We start from the raw sequence: 21,420 nt of genomic DNA, 5'->3' as shown, positions 1-21,420 counted from the left end.
GTCTGCACCTGTGTCTACACGCGGGCAAGCGTGTGCGAGAGACCTGCTGGTGGCAGGGAAGGAATGGACACACCAATTTGTTGTAATTCAAGGCTGTTTCAGCAAAGCAGTCGCTCTTATTTAAGCCAAAGGTTACAAGTGAAGTGAATTTTACACAAATCACAGTCTGGCCATCGGAGCTCAGAGCGAGACCCAGCCACGTCCCTGCAGGCGGGACACGGTGGGGTCACTGGGGGCCTTTCCCAGGATGGCAGAGCCGCAGGTCCAGGTGCTCTCACGACTCTGAGACCCCGGGAGATGGCTCACTAAGCGAGGAAGGTTGGCCGGGCAGTGAAACTTCATCCGTCATCCCGTCTTTATGCAAATAAACGTCACAGGGAAATAAACACGGTTTCCACGCCACCTGCAGGTATGCGACTCTCCCGTGGATGTATCTGATGTCCAGGGTCTTCTCCAGCTCGGACGTCGCCTTCATCGCCTACGTCTCGCTGAACTTCATCCTGGGCCTCTGCACCATGCTCATGGCCACCATGCCCCGGCTGCTGGCCATTGTCGCCAAGGACCAGGTCAGCGGGCGCCGGCCAGCCTCTCAGGGCCTCTCAGGGCCTGTCAGGGCCTCTCAGGGCCTGTCAGGGCCTCTAGGGCAAGGGAAGGGGACCCCGGCCTGTCCTGACCCAGCCGGGCAGACTCTGTGGAGCCAGGCAGTCCCTCGGGCTCACTGGCCGACAGAGTGTAGCTGAGCGGCTGGTTTGGGGGGGCCTGGGCGTGGGGAGGGGCTCTTAGTCCAGCTTCTGTCCCCTTTCTCTCCTGCACAGACCCTGCAGAACATCTACAAGGTCCTCAAGTGGGCCTTCACTGTTTTCCCCCCGTTCTGCCTGGGCCAGGGGCTCATCGAGCTCTGCTACAACCAGGTCAGGTTCGACCTGGCCCACAGCTTCGGCGTCGACGCCTACGCCAGCCCCTTCGAGACGGGCTTCCTGGGCTGGACGTTCGTGCAGCTGGCCTCGCAGGGCACCGTGCTCCTGCTCCTCAGGCTGAGCCTGCACTGGGACCTGCTGCGGAGGCCCAGGTGCGTCTCCGGGGCTCGCCCTCTGGGCACCAGCTTCTGAATGAAGGGGGGGAGACTCCATCCTGGAGGCTGGTGTGGGCACCTGTGGGTGGGTCTTGGAAACAGGAGGGAAGAGAGGAGACCATTTGCTGTTAGAGAAAGAAGAGGCATCTTGAGGGCCAGCTGGGGAAGGGGAGAGAGCAGCCTGACAGGAACGTGTGGAATCTGATGAATTTGCACAAACTGGACACACATGTCACCTTCCCCCCGGCTGAGGGCCGTCAGCATCTCAGAGGCCCCAGCACCCGTCCTGTCCGTAGCCCCTGCAGGCGGCCACGTCCTCGCCATCCCTCCCCACCCGCCGGCCCCGTTTATCTCCGTTGATTTGTTTCTCATGCATTTTGAATGTGACATAGATGTATTGTGTCATATACACTCCCGAGTATCTGGAATATTTCCGCATCATCTGTGTTCTCTCTCGGGTTCATCTCTCCACTGGGGAAAATTATACAAGGAAAGGACCTCGGGACACTGGGGGCCAGATGTGGATATTCTATTTTATTTTTAAATTTTATTTATTTATTTATTTTTTAAAAAAAATATATCTTTATTGATTTCAGAGAGAGGAAAGGAGAGGGAGAGAGAGATAGAAACATCAATGATGAGAGTCATTGATCGGCTGCAGCCCGCAACCCGGGCATGTGCCCTGACCGGGAATCGAACCCCGATCGCCGGGATCCTAGGTTGACGCTCAACCGCTGAGCCACGCCCGGCCGGGCATCTATTTTATTTTAAATATCCGAAAATTTTAAAATATTTTAAGACCGGAGAAATTGCAGACCGAGTGCAGAGCCCCGTGTGCCGAGCACCGGCCTCCCGCGGGGATACCCAATAGTGTGGTGACAAAGAACCTGACAACGAGACATTGACAAAGCAGGACACTGGTGTTGGGACAGGACGGATGCAGGGTCCGCACCCGTTAGTGGTTCACATGCTGGCATATTGTGGTTTACACGGGAGACTGATGTTCACCTGCGAGTAAAAATGAACCAGGTTAAAAATCCCGAGGAGGAGCCCGGCCGGCGGGGCTCAGCTGTTGAGCATCAACCTAGGACCCAGGCGGTCGCTGGTTCGATTCCCGCTCAGGGCACAGGCCCGGGTTGCGGGCTCCTCGGTCCCCAGCAGGGGGCGAGCAGGAGGCGGCCGATCAATGACTCTCATCAGCGATATTCAACCCTCTCCCTTCCTCCCTCTGAAACCAATAAAGACATATTTTTTAAAAAAATCACGTGGAGGCATGAAGAGGAAGCAGCTCAGGTGTGAGCGGATGAGTGAGAATTTGAAATTGAATGTGAGTCCGTCTGACAAACGCCTTTGAAGGGCAGCGAGCGAGTCGCTGTGGGACGAGCCTGCTTCCTGCGCGGTCCGTTCATACAGCCCAGCGCCTGCCCTGCGGTTGGTGTGCGGGGGCTTCTCCCTGCAGCCCCGGCTGCTGGTGACCCACCTGCTAGAGCTGCCGAGACGGCTCGATTCCTCGTAACAGCTTCCAGGGCCTTTTCTCCATCCGGCTCAGGTCCCATTCTGTTTTCCACACAGCTGAGAGCAGCTCCAGTGGCGTCTGCACTCGCTGTCTCTCAGGGACACCCACGTCCCCTTCAGGTCAGGGGACGCCGACTCCGGCCTGTCGTCAGAACCGGGGGCATCTCCAGGCCTCGCTCCTGTCCTGACAGGTCTCTCACCTTCCCCCGCTCCAGCCGCCTCCAGTCCCGCCTCCCAGGTGTGAACTGACCGACCGTCTCTTCCCAGGGGTCGCTCTGCCGTCCAAGGCACGGTCACGGCCTGCGAGGACAGGGACGTGGCAGAGGAGCAGACGCGGGTGTTGAAGGGAAGAACCGGCGGCGACCTCCTGGTGCTGTGCAACCTGAGCAAGAGCTACGGGGGCTTCTCCCGCAGGACGGCGGCCGTGCAGGACGTGAGCCTGGGCCTGCGCAGAGGGGAGGTGAGGACCCGTCTGCTTGTATCACTTTTTAAAAAAAGTGTTTTAATTGATTTTTTTAGAGAGAGGGGAAGGGAGAGAGAGAAACGTCAGTGATGAGAGAGTCATGGATCGGCTGCCTCCTGCTCGCCCCCTGCTGGGGATCCCCGCTTGTGCCCTGACCAGGAATCGAACCTTCGACCTCTTGGTTCATGGGTCAGCGCTCAACCACTGAGCCACACTGCCCAGTGTGCCTTTGTACTAAGTACTTGAATGTGCAGTGAAGTCAGGGGGACAATCAGGATTGTGTTGACGTGACCTGCCACTGCTACAGTCACCAAGGGGAGATGGCGAGGAGCTCGCTGGGACGGCCGCAGGGTGGCTTCCACCTGTCGCCCTCTCGAGTTTCCCACACGTGGAGCCACCTGTGTGCCGGGCACAGCTGGACCGGTGACTCCACTCAAGTGCCAGGATCATTTCGGGAATACTCTGCAGTCCATAAGCTGCTTCACGCAAACGGTTGCTTTTAAACGCCCACAAATATCGCAAAAATGCTGCCTCCGAGCTGCTGAAAGGTGCTGTTCTGACCCAGTTTGACGTGCGGTTTAACCGTTTTCCCCGTTCAGTGCTTCGGGCTTCTGGGGGTGAACGGAGCCGGGAAGAGCACCACGTTCAAGATGCTGAGCGGGGACGAGCCCCCGACCGCAGGCCACGCCGTGGTCAGGACGCCCGCGGGGTGAGATCCGCACTCAAATCGCCTTACTGCCCATAGAGCTAGTGACTGAGCCCAGAGAACCCGACGGCCTGGGTCCTGTGCACCAAGGGCCAGGGGGTCACCCCCCGAGTTCTCTTCACTTCAGGCCTCCTGGGGGAGCGGGAGGGGGGCAGCCTCCACGTGTGAGAGAAACGAGCCCAGGACGCTGGTGGGAGCCCAGGGTCAGCGCAGGTGGGGAGGATGTAGCAGGTGAACTTGTGGTGCCCAGAGGGGCTGGGGGTGTCTGTCTGCTCGGTGCCCCCCACTCGGCTGCACGGGAAACGGTGCGTGTGGGGGGGTTGGAGGGGGACTGGCCCTTCCGCCTTCACTGCTCACTGTCCCCCTCAGCTCCAGACGCCCCGCAACTGGAAAGGGGCGCACACCTGGTAAATATTTCTACGAACTGAGATAAATCCAGGTCTGCAAAGCATGTCCATCGGCCTCATGGTCCACCTAGAACGTGGGCTCGTCTCGGGGACCAACGGGACGTTTCCCTCCCTCCCCTCCGCAGGCCTCTGACTGTCCCTCTTTGCTTCTCTAAACCATCGGAACAACGCCGGAGGGTGGTCTGTCCGCCCAGTTACTTAAAGGGTGGTCCGTCTATTTCACCAAGTGTGACGGTTTGAAAATTATATACATATTATATACATATTCATTTCATATATATGTATTTATTATATACATATATGTATTTATTATATACATATATATGTATTTATTATATATACAAATTAATATGTATATTAATTTATACAAAATTATATACATATTTCTTATCGCAGGGAGATATCACTTTGCAATTTTATTGTAAGTTCTGTAAGGAGAGTTTTAAATTTATCAGTTAGCACTTATGCACATGGACATATCTTACGGTTCGTTCTTTACACAGATTTATATCGTAAATAAGATATTTCTGATTATTGATCTGCCCTAACCTTTTTTCAGTACGTTTATTTTGTCCTGGACTTAAATCTTTCTTAGCTGTTAAATTTCACATAGTATTTTAAATGGATAGCTCATAAGAAAAATTAGTTTGTTGTTGAAATCTTTCATTTCCACTCCTTACTATTAAATTACTTTTATTTTTATTTTTTGTTGTATTTTCATAGTTTGTATTTTCTTACAAAAACTCAATTTAAAAAAATTTTACTGCTTTTTTATAGTCATAATTATTATTACCACAAGATGTGTATTTTTGTCCTGTCCCTCTACCAGTATGTTTGGGATTTTTTCCTATAGAATTATCTTTATACTTTCTCAACTTTGACTATTTTACTTTAAAAAGAATGAAAGACTGAAGTTTCTTCAGGAATTTATTAAACTTTGCTCTTCTTGGTAAACTCTCCACCACGCTCCCCTCGGCCTTGCTGTGGTGTCCGATTGTTAACTTCTTGATCTGAATGACTTTTAAACTCTTTTAAAAAATAAATGATCAAATCCTTACGTTTATAAACATGCTTCTTGGCACAGCTTTACCTTGATCCTAAAAATTTAATCACTGACATTATTGCTGCCACTTTCTCTAAACGACGTGTGTAAGTTTGATTTCGTCTTTCAAAAACTTACATATAAGAGTATTTCTAGATCCTCAGAGTCTTGTGTTCCTGGGCTTAATATTTTTTCATTTTATTTTTTATTTCGTATCAGTCTCAGGTGTACAGGGGGATGCACAGGACAGCGTGAGAAATACAGTCCATGATATGGGCTTAATAAAAGTCTTTAAAATGTTTGCATTGACGTGTAAGTTCCATGTAGAAAAGAGCATCTTGATACATTTTCACAAAGTAAATCTGTACCAGCTCAAAACAGGACAAGACCATCCCATTAAAACCCCTTCTGGGTAATGCCTACCCTGATTTTTTTAAAATGTGGTTTTGTGTATTATTAGCTCATTTCTACCTCCTGGAGCCCGTGCAGCTTCATGACCACGAGTGTCCCGGACACCACAGTCTCCTCTTGCTCCTTTGTAAAAACCTCGGTATGACTTGTAAGTGTCTCGATCTCGGGCCCCTTGCAGGCTTCTTTACAATCTGCCTACTGACCCTGGGCCCCTGGGCTCGGGGACGGAGCCGCCCGCAGACTTGGCCGGTTGCACAGAGATGACAACGTTTCTCGTGGACGCAGAGGCCCGGGCTCGTGCTCCGGCAGAGCCGAGGGGAACCTTTCACTGTTTCTCCCACCCAGAGGCCGCTCGCCTGGTCTTCGCCGTCTCCCTGGTGGGCGCAGGCGGGCCCCCTGCGCAGGCGATGCGCGCCTTCCCTGGCGAGGGAAAGGGTGCGATCCCCCGCTTAGCGTTCCCTTTTCACTTCCTGCCTTGGGTCATTTTAGGGCTGCTTGCTCTCGCTAGTTTTTATTTGACGACTCAGAGGTGTCGTTCATATAAGAAGGACAGGCGAGTGCTTATTTTTTCCATTTTACTTACCCAGTTTTCAGGATCACCGGTTTCCAGTCATCCTGGGGGGGGGGGTTGTATTTCGGTGACATCGTCCTGGCTCCTTCTGACCGATGTGGGAGAGGTCACGGGGTCGGCTGTGTTCCTGCCCCGTCCGCTCCTTACGATACCCTTTTCCTGCCTCCTGTTCCCCGCGGGCCCTGTCCCCTCGTCCGTATTCTGGGATAGTGACAACTCCAGGGTTGGAACGAAGATTCGTCCGTGACACCTCATGGGAAAGTCACCTTCTTCTCCCTGGAGAACGACCCCCTCTCCTAACTTAAGTGAAGACAGTGGAGGCTCGGCACCCAGCCGGCCTCACCCCGGGGGCCCCGGAGGAACGCCACGCCTGTGTCGGCTCTCAGCTGCTACAATTGTTGCCACCCGCGGGCAGAAGATACAGTTACACTCGGGCTAGTGGGTAAAAAGTCAATGTTTCAAGCTAATTGTGTCCAAGAGCTTAAACCAGAGACGTCGCCCTCTGAGGGAGGGGGGGAGGTGCTCCCCCAGTGGCAGCCCCCCGAGCACCCTGAGGGGACCCCCGTGTGGGGTCGGAGCCGCTCGCGTCGCGCTGTCGGTTTCCCCGGCGGCCACAGGCGTGAGAAGGTGTTTTTGTTGATTGGGTGGCACATTTTTTTGGATAACTGCTCTACGTACAAGTACAAAAGGACAAAATAATCGGAATTCAAAAGGAAACAGAAATACGTTGTTTTATTTTGTCATCCCCGGGAGGCTGACTGTCTCTTTTATATCTCATTCCGTTGTTTGTGAAATAATTGGAAAATGGAATTCAAACGGCTGCCCTGGAAAGCAGGAACGAATCTGCATCTCCGCGACGGCCCGCAAGCCCCTTATTGGGCTGCGGATCTGTGTAATTAGCTTAATTATAGCTAAATCACACTTGCATTAATTATATTTTTAACCTTCATTATTTGTGATGTTAATTGTACATTGGTATTCAAGGGATTAAAGGGGCAGTTAGATCACAATGGAGTTTTAACCGAGGAGGGAGCCGGCGCGCACCTTCCTGCGCGGGGAGCTCGCCGCACACAGCGGCGCCCGGTTCCTTCTGAAACCGCGGCAAGCCACCTGGAGGTGCCGCTCCCCCAAATTCAGTTATTTAAATTTTTCGTCGGTTCAGGGGCGTCTCCTGACACACAGCTTACGTCCAAGGGCCTGTGAATCTGGCTTCCAGAGGCCAGTCCTCCAGGACCCAGGAGCGCAGCCCAGCACCCACCGGAGGCTGACGGGTGCCGGTGCATCAGCGGGGACACCCGCGGGGAGGTGTGGGGGGGGCGGCGGGACCTCAGCTGTTTGGGGGCGAGCAGGCGTCTAGTACTGACCGGGAGAGTGCTTTCTTTGCTCTCCCTGATGTGCTTTGGCCGCTTGCGCTACTGCTGAAAATACAAAGGAAACGAAATGCCCGACGTGAAAGGTAGAGCCCGGGCAAGACCTTTCCAGATGTTAAGACGCGGGCTTGGCAACGACCTCCTGGGGAGCTTCAGGCATTTTTTCAGTTCTCGGAATTTCTTGCTCTGGTACGTCGGTAAATAAAGAGAAAAAAGGCTGCATCGTGATCAAGGTCACTGGAAGGTCGTTTCGGTGCCAGACCCTGGGCGGGAGATGCCTCGCCTTCCCCAGTGGTGCCGAGGCACAGGGCTGGCGGGGTGCTGACGTCCCGGCCGGCTGGGGACGGGAGCGCAGGCGCCTGCGAACTGAACACAGGTGTGAGCGTTTCTAAGACGCCCGGAAGGAAACACAGCGCAGGCGCCCCGACGCCGGCCTCAGGCCTGTTCTCGCGCGGGAACGCGTCCGGGCGCCTCGCGTGTTCGGCTGAGTGGAGTTACCGGCTCGCGTGGCTGAGACGCTGTAAGTGAGGCGTCCGAGCGATGGCCACGCTGACTCGCCCACGTCCTCCCGTCTCACCAGCTGCCTCTTCGCTGTTGTCCTTTGTGCGGGGGTTTTCGTCCCACTGGCCTGTTTCTGCTTTTGTTCCCTTTGCTTTGGGCGTGAGGCTCAAAGCGGTCATCGCAGGCCCGCAGCAGGAAGCTTATCCTCCGCGTTTCTACAGTTTCAGATCTCAGATTCAAGTCCTCGGCCCCCTTTGGGCTGATTTCTGTGTGTGGCGTAAGGCAGAGGCCCAGCCCCCCGCGGGTTTGCTGGGTGTGCCCCCCTCTCACCCAATCTGTACTCTTGGTTCTCTGCCAGAGCGGATCGGCCGCAGGTGACCGGGCTTATCTCTGGGCCCACGGTTCTGTGCGGGCCTGGCGGCCGGGGCTGTGCCAGGGCCACGCTGCTCTGATTCCCGCAGCTTTGTAACGTAGTTTGAAACCAGGGGGTAGGATGCCTCCAGTTTTGTTATTTTTTCCTCAAGATTGTTTCTGGCTCTTTAGGATCTTTTGTGGCTCCGTTACGACGTCCAGGATTTTTTCTGTGAAAAACGCCGTTGGGATTTTAATAAGGATTGTATTGAACCTGTGGATTTCTTTGGGTGGTGCGGGCGTTTTTAGCGTATTAGTTTTTTCAGTCCATGATAATGGCCTGTCTTTTCATGTATTCGTGATTTCGGTTTCTCTCTTGGATGTCTTACAGTTTCACCTCTTCAGTTAAATGTATTCCTAAGTATTTTTTCTTTCTGGTGCAGTGGTAAGTGGGACTGTTACCTAATTTCTCTGATAGTTCATTGTCAGTATATAGAAATGTAACTGATTTTTGTATATTGATTTTGTATACTGCAACTTTGATGAATTCATTTACTACTTCTAACAGGTTTTGTGCGTGTGTATGTGTATATGCGTGCATGTGTACATACGTGTGCACGTGCGCACACATGTGCACAGGCGTGTATCGGCGCATGCATGTGTATCCCTGTGTGTATATGTGTCTCTGTGTGTATGTGTGCGCATGCATATGCATGCATGTGTGCATGTATGCGTGTGCAGGTGTGTATGTGTGTTGTGTGTGCATGTGTGTGCGTATGCATGTGCAGGTGTGTATGCGTGTGTTGTGTGTGCATGTGTGTGCAGAGACAGACGCTATGTCTCCTTTCGTGCCTTATGCTCTCTCTGTGTCCGTCTGGAAACTGTTGCTAATCCGGGGCCGGGAGGATTGATGCTCCCGCCTTCTTCCTCAGAAATCACGGAGGGCGACCATACCTTCTCCTTCATCCCTCTGTTTTTCACCGGTTCAGGGACAGATTATATAAAATTGTTATAAGTTATTTTTTAAACCTGATACTCAAGATAGTTTAGTCACTGGTACACTAGGTGTCACATGAATTGTTTTTGGGAAACACCAGCTATGACGGTGGTTCCCTGAGCATCCTTTGTGCCAACTACAGAGCTCGGTGCTTGTGCCTTTTCTTTAACACGCAAAGCAGCCGTGGCCACAGAGTCCGGCTGTTCAACGGCCACGCGGCTGCTCCTGGCGCGCTGACCCTGGGGCTCGGTTGGGCCTCAGCGGCCTCCGTGTGGAGCCAGAGCGCAGGGCCGGTGCCTCCCGGAGACGGCGCGTCCTGACCTGCGCCCCGCTCTGCAGGGTGGACGCGCCTCTGTTCTCCGCCGCGGCGGCCGGCGTGCGCGTGGGCTACTGTCCGCAGCAGGACGCCCTGGACGAGCTGCTGACCGGCCGGGAGCACCTCCACTACTACTGCCGCCTGCGCGGGATCCCCGCCCCGCACATCCCGGAGGTGAGGCCCCGGGACGGCCCCCGAGGGCTGCCTGGCAGCACCTCCCGTCCCCCTGTGGCTCTCAGCCCGTGAGAAGGAACCAGTGTCAGACAAATGGACCCCGACGGTGTTTCCAATATGAGGACACTGGAGAAACACCAGGAAACGTTTCTGTGGTGTTTGTGTTGCATTTTCAGCTCGACCTGGGCGAGGAGGGCGGGCGCTGGGAGCCCATGGGTGAGGTCACTGGCACCGTGGTGTCCCCTCCGGCCTCCTCTCCCGCGCTCTTTACACGGCCGGGCTGTAGCTTTGTATTTAGGGACAAATGTCATAGAGTCGGTGTCCCCAGGGCCCAGATTTGGAAACAAGGCCTGTGGTTGATGGTGGCCCCGGAAGGAGGGAAGCAGCCCCGTGTGCTGGGGGCGCTGGTGTTCCCTGGGGCTGGGCTGCAGTGACCACCTCCCGACTTGACTAAAGGCCCCCAGCGGCGGGTGAGCGACGCTGTCCCCTCCTGACCCACCTGCAGTTACTGCATAAACCAGGCTCCCCTGTGGACTGCGGCGGGGTCTCAGGGAAAGGGCCTTTTTGTCCCGTGTGGACACTAAAACCTCCCTCCCAGTTCCCTGCTCGCTGAGACGCTCGCTCAGGCTTCATTCCCAGTCAGTTCCTCTCAGTCTCTGCTTCGGGCTCACCTGTCTCTGCTCACCTTGGGGTGGCTCCCTGTCCGGGCCCACCCTGGACCGGGTGTTTCTGGCCCGAGCTGGCCCCCTGGGCTCCAGACCATCACCCCGACATCTCACAGGCCCAGGAGGCCCAGCAGGGTCCCGGGGCCCTATCTGTTCATTCTCAGTTACCCCCAGTAGTGAGGGGACTGTGTATGGGGGGGTCAGGGCAGAGGGAGGAGTGGGATGGGGGCCCGGCGGGTGGGGGCTGTTCACAGAGACTCCTCTCTTCCAGGTGGCGGGGGACCTGGTGAGGCGCCTGCAGCTGGGAGCCCACGTGGACAAGCCCGTGGCCACCTACAGCAGGGGCACCCAGCGGAAGCTGTCCGTGGCCCTGGCCCTGCTGGGGAAGCCGGACCTCCTGCTGCTGGTGAGCGGTGGGGACATGGGAGACCCGCAGGTGTCCCAGCCCCTCCGGGCTCCTCCAGGAGCAGAGTCCCGATTTGCAGGGCGGGGTCCCTGAAGCAATAGGCTCTTCAGCCCTGGGCCAGCGCCCCCCAAACACAGCCATCGACATTTCACTGGGCTTTTACAGACATAAAGTTTAGTTTTGAGAGTCGCTTTTATTTATCAAATTGAAGATTCAATAAACTGTAACATTAAAAACAGTTCTTTAAAAAAATAGGAATTCACCTGCATCTAAAACCAGCATGTTTGCCCCCTAGCGAGTGTCAACCTTCGCTGTCTCAGGCACGTAGGCCAGTGACTAAAATTCTGCTGTGCACCAGAAGTATGGGTTTTTTTTTTGCCGATCTGACAGAAAAAAAGGTATAATTTTGACTCACTCACACCGGGCGGCTATTGCCGGGCTGGCTGTTGTCATTTTTTACTCGACAATCTCAGGGAAACATGGTCAGCGCCCCCAACGAAACAGTCACGCGTTGCGTGTGTTAAAAATCCTTGCGGCACTGGCTGAGAACCGCCGCCCTGAGCTCTTAAGAAAACGTGTTGCTTCCTGACTTCAGAAAGCTCAGAAATGCCTCCCACGCTCCGCACACGCTTCTCTCAGAAACGGCTCCGATGGGAAGCACTTGGCGTTTATTGAAGGAGAAATTCAGGTTCCGAGAAATTTCACTTGATTTGATGTTGCTCAATAAGTGAAGCTTTTTAGGGCTGTCGCAGGTCTTTCTTGGGTGCATCTTTCTGACATTTCATGGCCGCTGAGGTTGGGTTTCGGAAACATCAGGGCGGGCTCAGCCTCTGGCCGCCACCGGGAGCCGAGGCCCACGTGGAGGTGCCGGGGTGGGGCTCCCTGCAGGGCACTGAGGACACCTGCCCCGGAGCCGGATCGGGGGCTCCTCCTGGCCGGGCCCCTGGCCAGTCACTGTGTCTCCTGCAGGACGAGCCCAGCTCGGGGATGGACCCGCCTCCTGGCCGGGCCCCTGGCCCCTCACTGTGTCTCTCCTGCAGGACGAGCCCAGCTCGGGGATGGACCCCTGCTCGAAGCGGTCTCTGTGGGAAGCCATAAGGAAGGAGGTCCAGGAGGGCTGTGCCGCGGTGCTGACCTCGCACAGGTGAGCTACGCACGGGGGGGCTGCGGGCCGAGGCCGGGAGGGCCGAGGGCCGGCTCCCGGCTGCCCACAGGGTCCTCGGTGCCCACAGCGGCACTGCTGCTCCACCATAGAGCTCAGGACACTGCCACAGGGGCAGGGTGAGCCTCAGCCAAGGCCACGCAGCCAGCGGGGTGGAGCTGGAGTCGGGGTCTACACCCCGTGTCTGCCATGGACCACACCCCTCCCCGCCTGTGCTCCGAGCGCCGGGCCCTCGGCCGGGCCTCCTGCGGCCGCCCCTGGGTCCCCTCGGCCACGGCAGCTTCTCCCAGCAGGAGGGTGAGCGGACGGGAGGCCAGCAGCTGCTGAGTTGGGGCTCAGGTTCCCTTCCTGGCGGAATCACCTGTGTAATTAGATTTCAAAACCTTCCCGGGCGCTCGGCTCCGCGGACACTAGGCCTGGGAGCTCCATGGCGAGCGGGCCCTGGGATTTGGCCGATGAAATTCCCGGACGCAGGGATCAGGCTCCTCCTGCTTCTCTCCCCTCTCCTGTGGGGCGTCAGCGCGTCTGTAGGACTCTCGGGGGCGCCCACGGATCCCTGAGTCCCGGCGCTTTTCAGTCGTGTGTTTCTGTTCTCAGGTTGGTCACCGCTGTTGACTCGGCCTCGCGGTCACCGCTTCTCTTTCCCGCCACCTCACACCCGCCGCGGCCCCTGCGGCGAATCCTGCGTTTAATTTATCGTACTCCTTGCCTGCAAGAGTCCCACTCGTCTCTTTTTAAAAACATCGTTTTCATCTCCTTCAGAATCTCTGTTAATTATTATCATCAGGCTTTTCTTAAGTTCTGTTTTTATTGATTTTAGAGAGAGGAAGGGAGAGGGAGAGAAATGTCAATGACGAGAGTCACTGACTGGCTGCCTCCTGCGCGCCCCCGACTGGGATCGAGCCCCCAGCCCGGGCCTGTGCCCCGACCGGGATCGAACCCCGGTCGCCTGGATCCCAGGTCGACGCCCGGCTTTAGTTCTTCAAACATGGTTTCTTTTGGTCGGTTGAACACGTCGATAGTGGCTTCACTGAAGACTGTCTCCTGCTAAGTCTCACGTCCAGGGACACGTAGAAACAGCTTTTACTGACTTGTTTCCCAAGTACACATCGAACATTCTTTGCTTTCTGAGTGTTTATAACTTCTGTTGAAAAGTGAACCTTTTACAACAATGCAGTTAAAAATTATAAATCTTCATTAAATATTTTATATCAGAACAATGTAGATTTATATTACAAAATAAATTACAAATTACAATAATACCCATTATATTATATTTTATATTCTAGCATGTTAAATATCACTTGTATTTATTTTTGTATATAGTAAATATATTTTATATAATTTATTTACTTACATTTAATACTTACTTGAACACTTGAACTTACACATACCACTAATATTTTATATCACAATAATTTCATATGATATTACTTTTTATATTATAATAATTTCCTGTTTTAAAAATATCCTTTTACTTTCCTTTATTCGATACATCTTTCCATTGATTCGGGATTTCATTTAAGCGCATCAGCAACTCTTGTTTCTTTTCATGAGACTTTCACCTTTTGTGAGAAGGTCGCTCCCACCTGTCGCGCAGGTGGAGCTACTGTTGCTGAAAGGTCCCCTCTTTATACTTTGTAGCTGCTGGGAGACGCCGGGCCCTAGTCGCGCGTCTGTGAGCGGTGTGGCCGGCCCCACGCGGGTCCCCGGGGGGGTGACCGGCCCGCCTGCCGCCCGACGGCCCGTCTGCTGGGCGCCTGGCCCCAGGACGCCGCTCACCTGTCTCCTTCCTCCCCCAGCGTGGACGAGTGTGAGGCCCTCTGCGCCCGGCTCGCCATCATGGTCGGCGGCAGCTTCCGGTGCCTGGGGTCCCCCCAGCACGTCAGGGACAGGTGGGTGCCCCCCTCTTCACGCCCAGCCCGCCGCGGGCCAGCAGCGAGGGGGGCGCGGGGAGCGGAGGTCTGGTTTCGTGGTGACAGCGGCCTCAGAACACGTTGGGGCGCGTTCCTCCTCTTCTGTTTTTTGGAAGAATTTATGGAGAATTGGTCTTAATTTTTTATTAAACGTGTGTGAGGATTCACCAGGGATGCCACCCGGGCCGGGCACTTTCTTTCTGGGTAGCTTCAAAATTACTAATTTCATCTCTCCACCGGTTACAGGTCCGTTGGCACCCTCTTTCTTCTTGAGTTGGGTTCGGCAGTTTTTGCTTTTCTAGAAATGTGTCCGTTTAATTTGTATAAAGTACTGACACAGCTGCTGGTCTGCCCCGTCTCCCCGTGACAGGGCTGGTCCCCATCGCTCTTTCCCGACGCTGGCCGCTCGAGGCCCTGTCCGTCCAGCTTGGGCCCGGCGGGCGGTCGTCGGAAGGGACCCGGCTTCCGTGTCGCCGGCTCTCTTTGTGCCTTGTCGAGTCCCAGCCTGACCGTCATGGTTTCCCTCCTCTTTGCTGGGGTCTCGGTTCCCTCTCCTTGACCCGTGTCCCAGGTGACAGGTTAGGTTATCGCTTTGTGACCTTTTTAATTTAATTTGTTTTTTATTAATCTTCACCTGAGGGTATTTTGTCCATTGCATTTTCAGAGAGAGAGGAAGGAGGGAGAGAGAGACACGTGGATGTGAGGGGGACACATCGACGGGTTGCCTCCCGTATGCACCCCGACGGGGGGCGAGGAGCGAACCCACAACCCAGGTGGGTACCCTCGACTGGGAATCGAACCCGAGGCCCTCTGGTGTGCAGGCCGACGCTCCACCCACTGAGCGGTGCCGGCCGGGGCGACCTTTCTTTCTTTTAAATACGGGCATTAAGACTCTGTGTGTGTATTTCTGTGGAGTGGGCAGACCGTAAGGAGATGCTGTTCAGTGCCCGTGCTCGGCACCCGGGCTGTGGCAATGGAAGGACGTAGCTTCGGGAAGCCCCGTGGGTTCTGGGGTCACCGTCTGACTCCTCAGGCGTGGCCGCTCCGGCCCCAGAGCCGCCTGCAACTCCGCAGTGTGGGCACCGGCCCCCCGGCCCAGTCGCGCCGGCTGGTCGCACAGTCGGGAGCGTTGTTCCACGTGAGGGTGACAGAGCCCCGCCTGGCGGGACGGCCCACGCGCCCGTTTGCCCTCCCCGGCCACACCCCAGTCCCTGCAGACCCGGACCGTCCTGCCCGGGGGGCGCCGGCCGGCTCGGGCTCCCCCAGCTCACACCTGCTTCCACGGTTGGCATTTTCACGCCTCGTCATCAGACGGGTGTTCTGGTGATTTTTTTTTTTTTAAAAAAAGCAGTTTCTGTGCCAATATAAGTTGAATGAGAGCAAACTCCACGACTGAGCTGGAATTAATCCCTGAATCCGTGTTTGAGGAGCCGAGACCCCCCAGCAATTGGGAAAAGTCACCGCCTCCCTGTGAACTGGGCCCGGCCCGTAGTGACCGTGTTTTCTTCCCGCCCGCCGCTCAGGTTTGGGGACGGCTACACCGTCAGAGTGTGGGTCCCCGAGGAGGGAGGTCACCACGCCATCTCCGGCTGCCTGGAGCTGCTTTTCCCCGGAGCCCGGCTTAAGGTAGGGCCGACGCTCTGCCCGTAAACCCCTCGCAGGCGCGGTTTCTCTCCCGCCTCCGTCCTGGGCTGCAACACGCTGCCTGTTGTCCCGGCCTCGCCGCCGAGCAGGGGCCTCCAGCGGCGCCGGTTGGCGCTGAGAATGGCGACTCGCCTGCTGGCCGCGGGTGGGGCGCCCCGAGGAGACTGCAGCCCCCCTTGTCCTCGGGCGCGGCCCCGCCGCCTGGCTCAGCTCCCTCAGGGGGGATAACTGCGAACTTTAGTTCCTTCCCGTGAAAAACGCTGAAACCCTCAAGCCTATAACCCCCCGTAATAGGAATGATTCATGGGAAGCACCTGTGCTCGAGGTCCTGGTCCCCCACCAAGCGATGCAAGTGTGTCCCCGAGCCCGCGGCGTCTTCCCGCGGGGACTGGGCGGACCGGCGGGCGTCAGGCCCCAGCCTGCCGAGTCCTGGGCCGCGTTCTGCATGGTGACCCTCCAGGAGCCACAGCTCCAGCGCCCGGGGGTCCCGTGTGGGCTGGTGCGGCTCCGGCTCTTATGACTCCCAGGAGGAGCCGTCCCCGCGGCGGCCGTGACCTGCCGATTTCCACAGTGACAGCGACGAGATCCTGCCAGGCAGGGCACGCTGGCCGGACACGGGCATCCCCGCCGCGTGCGCCCCAGAGGCCCCCGTGGGACAGTCACGGGCTCTCGGGACGGCGCAGAGCCTCCCAGGGGACAGCGGGAGCCCAGCGGGGGGGGGGCCCTTATCCCGTAGGCGTCCGGAGGAGCCGTCCTCACTAACCACCCGCCGGAGACTCACAGAGGTGGCCCGCTCACCTGGCTGGTGCTCACGCGTGTGGTCAGTGTGGCCGACTGTTTGCCGATGGCGTATCGACCGCGTGACCTCTCGTTTGGGCCTCCAGGGACAGCGCCTCCCTTTGCTGGAGTTCCACGTGCCCAAGGGGTCGGGCCGCTTGGCCGACCTGCTGCAGGTTCTGGAGAACAGCAAGGCTGCGCTGAGCATCCGGCGCTACGCCGTCGGCCAGGCCTCGCTGGAGCAGGTGGGCCACCTGGGCGCGGGCCGGGCGCCGCGGGAGTCTCCGGGCTGTGCTGGGTCACCAGCGGGAGGCACCAATGCCCGCAGGGACTCGCCGCCGGGTCTCGCCAAAGGCTGACGAGGGCTGGGGGCTGCGTATGGTCGCTCCCCCCTCAGCCCCGTGCGATGGGGCCGGGGCGCGTTCACAGTTGCGTCGGCCGTGCGGTGGGTAAACCCCGCCCCTTAACCTTGCCTGTCCGCCGGGCCCTCCGCCGCCCGCAGCCCGATGACCTGGGGCACCCCTGGGACTGGGTGGTCGCTAACTTTGGAAAGACAGGCGCTCGGTGTCGTTCTAAAGGCGAGACTGAGGCACCGGGGACCCCCGGGGACCCACCCTGTCCAGACATTGGTCACCCCCGGAGTTTGACTCCAGTGGCCTTACCTGTTTGGGGGGGTCTCGGAGGGTGGCGTGGGTGAGTGATTTGTGTTCATTTTCTTAATCCGCCCACAAGGACATTTTCTCCATCGATTTCTAGGGAGAGATGGGGGGGCACGTCGGTGGGTTGCCTCCTGCACGAGTCTGGACTGGGGTCGGGGATCGAACCTGCACCCAGGTCGTGCCTTTGACCGGAAATCGAACCCAGGACCCTTCAGTCTGTGGGCCGAGGTTCTGACCGCTGAGACACCAGCAAGGGCTCATTTGTGTGTTTTTTTAGGCACAGTGGGGCGGAGTTTGGGAGGATTTTCCTTCTTATGATATTTGAGAACAGAAGGCCGCGTGTGCTTGTAGGTTAACGATCATTTTCACTTTCTTTCAGGTGTTTATTGATTTTGCTACTGAGCAGCAGCCGGCTCCAGGCCCGTCCCCCAAGGGCCGCCGGCCGCCTCCCCTGCCTGTCTGAGCCCCAGGAAGGGGGCCCGTCTCCATCGCAGCCAGTCCTCGGCGAGCAGAGGAGCGAGCGCGGCCTGGGGGGGACGTGCTCGGGCCCTCGGAGGGTCTCACCTTCCTTCACTTTCCACTTTTCACTGTCAATTAACAACCCCCCAACTGAGCGGCGTTTCTTTCCCGCAGACTTGGAGGTCCCCCAACACAGGCACCCCTAGAGCCCGGGTGGGGACATCAGGTGGCCTCAGAGACGGTCCACTTAAAACATTTCACTTTCTCCATGAGGCCCCGAGGCCCTGAGGTCAGAACCTTCCCAGCATCATTACGGGAAACAGCACCAGGACTATGTTCTATTTTGTCATATTTTCACTCGATAAACTTACAAGCATCTAAATAAAAATCCAGTGATTTAAATGCAAACTTTTCCTTACACTGGGTGACGTTCTGTGGTACGGCATGAAAAATAATTGCTGTTTTTTTTCATCTAAAAGATGCTTTTTAAAAAAGGAGTTAAAGTGCTTTTGAGTCAGTGCTTTGGCGAAACAATAAATTGTAATCTGTATCGTTTATAAAAGTTTTACCAGAATTTCACAGGTTATACTTTTAGGGGAGCCTACAAAGAAATAGGATGTGAATGTATTTTCTTTTCCTTAATTTGGATTAAGAATCACCATTTTTAAACTGTTTCAAATCAGCAGCTCTCAGCTGCGTCCAGCAGCTCCGGGGAGGTTGGTAGGAAGCCGGCGCCCGGACCCCCCGGGTCCGAAACTCAGGGCGGGAGCCCTGGGACCTGAATCCCAGACAAGCCCCCCAGTGATACTGACCCACATTCCAGTTGTCCAAACACACTCAGCACAATCTACAGTCTGTAAATATTAATTACAAACATTTTAACGTTCTTTCGAAAGATCTCAGCATCACTGTCTTCCAAGCACAGCCCCAGATGCTCGCGCCGACCCCTGCCTCTCAAAGACGCTGCGCACCCGGTGTTTTAGTAAATCCATCAGGTCAGGCGTCGGCCGCTGAGAATCGTCGTGGGCCCGACACTTCTGCGCCCAGGCCCGTCTCCACTCCCAGCAGCGGCCTCCAAAACCTCGGCTCCGACTCCGCCTTAACACTTAACGTTAGCAATTCAGTGCTGAGCCACAGTATCGGCGATCAAAGGAAACACTGTCTGGGGGCGATTCTTTAAGGAGGAAAGATCCCCTTAAATCCGTGTCCCCGGGAGGTCGCCCTGCGCGCAGTCGGGATGGTTTTCATCGCTCGGGTTGATTCCCGCCACTCGCGTTTCCTTAAAGAAGTTACTGTCTAGGGTTTTACGGTGACTCTTCCCCGATTCGCACGCCGGCTCCGTGTCGAATGGAGGGCGTCCTCCTTTGTCGCCATGGTGGGTGAGTCAGTAAATGAAACCGTGAGACGCGGCCCTGCTGACCGGCGGCGGACAGGAGGGCTGCGCGGGGACCGGGTGGAGTCTGGGCGACGGGCCGTCCCGCACAGGGAGCGGCTCCCCCAGCTCTCGCCGCGGGAAACGCTTAGCGTTCGGCCCTTTTCCTCGGCGGCGTCCTCTCCTGGTCTCCCAGCTGCCGCCTCGTGAGGTTCGCTTTCAGGCGCGCATTTGAACAATCAACAGGGAGGAAGGGGAACCCGCCGGCGAAAATGCCGCATCCCCGAGGACCGGCCTCGAAAGGTCAGCTCCCGTGTGAATGTCAGAAATGTCACCGCGCTGATAAATTATGCAGGTATTTTATGACTCTCGAGTTAAACAGTTGTCTCGAGACCTTTGGGTTTAAGGTCACCCCGCCGAGGCTTTTAAACAAACCCCGTCTTCGAGAGCCTTCTGCGCGGCGCCCTGCCGGGCCGAGGTAACGGTGGTTCCCCGGGTCCCAGCGACGCAGCTTCCAGCCCAAAGTTTATCTTCATCTGGATATTTAAACAGATAACGTACTGAAGCTGTCGGGCAAACTCCAGGCTGTAAAAAGCAAATAAGAATTCTCGTTTTGTGATCGTAAAGAACGGGGGGCTTAGGGACGTAGTCAGCTCGGGTTTGTGGACACTGGGCCGGAAAATCGCTCCCCGTGGTCACTGCGAACATCTCACAAAACGCACCCCCGCCCCCCACGCCCGCGAAGTACTGTTTATAAATGTGACACAAATACGTCACTCCCACATTTTCCTGCCCATCTGCGGGACGCAGGCTTTTAAAGTGTTCAAACGGGTTGGACCATGGGTCGGCCTCTGGCTTTCCGGGGGCCGCACTGCTGAGCTCAGCGGTGGCCTGCGTGTCCCACGCGGACTCGTTCAATGTCCTTTCAGTCACCGGGGCGCGGCCTTGCCCCGCACCCGTTCCTCCCATCAGCACCTCCGACCCCGCTGGGGGTGCGTTAGGAGATGGCGGCACCGTAAACGCGGGGCAGTGGGGGAGAGGAAAAGCCGCGAGCTCTGTCCCTGAGACGCACACAGTCCGGCCGGGAGGCCAGGGGAGGCCTCTGGGCCCAGCGATTACAGTGGGGTTCCCTCTATTGTTTTTATGTCTTTTTTAAAAAATTTGTTTTTATTGTTGAACATATTACAGATGCTCCCCCCCCCCCTTTTTTTTAGCATAGAAGGTGAGGTTCTGACCGTCCCCAGGACATTTATGTCCCGTGGGTGAGGCTCGTGTGGCCGCATTTCATCTGTTGCCGAGCTGTGGTTGTGTTAGCCTCCTGGCTTCATTCACACAGAACCGGGGCCTGGCTCCGGGTGATCCTTAGTGGGTGTCAGGAGCTGATGAGACACGGCTCCCACCCACCCCCTCGCCCTGTGTCACACGGGGCGTGTTCTGCCCACGCGGGATCTCGGGAAAATCTCACCCGCATTTGCACTGACTGTGCAGCTGGACGCTAACCATTTACAAAAGGTGACGATGCACTGAGTGGCCGCCTGTATTTATGGAGTCCAGGGAATAAAGGCTCCGGAGGGTTTTGTCAGTGGCCGGGTCTATTCGAGACGCTTTCAAATCATCTAAGCAGCCTCCCGCTGCGCGGACAACGCCACAGTGTCCGTGGAGCACAGCGTCCAAGGCTGCAGTGAGCGGCCTCCCGGGCGCGCTGACCTCGGGGCCGGCCCGCCCCCCGGATGCCTCTTCTCACGCTCGCTCCCCGCGTGCGCCCAGGTTCGTTCTATGAGGGACTTTGCCCCTTCACATCCGAGAATTTTCTCCGTGGTTCCTCTGTTTGGAAAGCTTTCCCCCCGGTCCTGCTGAACGAGACGCTGAACGATTTAGGGCCGTGGGAGGAAGATGGGTCTGGAATCAGAAGGGCCTATTTGTAAATCGTGCCTCTTTCTCCTGGGAACGGTGGGACCACGGGGTGACCTCCCGTCTCCCCCTCGGCTCCCCCTCGGTGATGGGCACGAAGACTGTGTCTAATCCAATGGCCAACATCTGAAGGCCCTGCTTCCGGCATTGTTTCCCATTCGTTTTAGTTGTTTAAGACGGGAGGGCAGACCTGGCTCCTGGTTACTCCATATTATCAGAAACGAGCCTCTCTGTAAATATCAGTTTTACTGGGGACAATAAAGCCAGGCAGTAAGAACACGGGGCTTTCAAACCCTTGCGGAGTGATGGGTCTCACTTTGCGGTCGCGTTGGGCTCTTTAGAGATGGAACACACAGGACCGTCCGGAGAGAGCACACGGCTGTTTGAATCACATCTAAATTAAGTAGCAAACTTTGCGTCAAAATGTCCAGCACAGCGTTCGACCGGATTAAAGACTAACGCTGGGGAGGTGGGCAGGGGGATGTCCCGCACTCCATTCATTTCCTCGCATTAAATCAAATTCCTCCTGTTTCCTGAGACAATATTGGCTCTG

At 56.2% G+C, this 21,420-nt stretch overlaps 1 protein-coding gene across 1 annotated transcript in view; it reads left to right on the top strand.

Annotated features, from left to right (window-relative positions):
* Positions 1 to 17,588, top strand: part of ABCA13 (ATP binding cassette subfamily A member 13) — a 77,431-nt gene extending 59,843 nt beyond the window's left edge. The window contains exons 37-47 of the mRNA XM_087820881.1: positions 410 to 566; positions 816 to 1,069; positions 2,855 to 3,047; positions 3,650 to 3,759; positions 9,746 to 9,896; positions 10,833 to 10,967; positions 12,008 to 12,111; positions 13,932 to 14,024; positions 15,569 to 15,671; positions 16,574 to 16,711; positions 17,505 to 17,588. Of these exons, the coding sequence (XP_087677007.1) occupies positions 410 to 566; positions 816 to 1,069; positions 2,855 to 3,047; positions 3,650 to 3,759; positions 9,746 to 9,896; positions 10,833 to 10,967; positions 12,008 to 12,111; positions 13,932 to 14,024; positions 15,569 to 15,671; positions 16,574 to 16,711; positions 17,505 to 17,588 (1,522 nt within the window). The remainder of the gene's footprint in view (positions 1 to 409; positions 567 to 815; positions 1,070 to 2,854; positions 3,048 to 3,649; positions 3,760 to 9,745; positions 9,897 to 10,832; positions 10,968 to 12,007; positions 12,112 to 13,931; positions 14,025 to 15,568; positions 15,672 to 16,573; positions 16,712 to 17,504) is intronic.
* The last annotated feature ends 3,832 nt before the right edge of the window (positions 17,589 to 21,420 follow it).

This window comes from Miniopterus natalensis, chromosome 10, assembly GCF_054644295.1.
Source record: "Miniopterus natalensis isolate mMinNat1 chromosome 10, mMinNat1.hap1, whole genome shotgun sequence".
Lineage (NCBI taxonomy): Eukaryota > Metazoa > Chordata > Mammalia > Chiroptera > Miniopteridae > Miniopterus > Miniopterus natalensis.
This window is presented reverse-complemented; position numbering and strand designations above follow the sequence as displayed.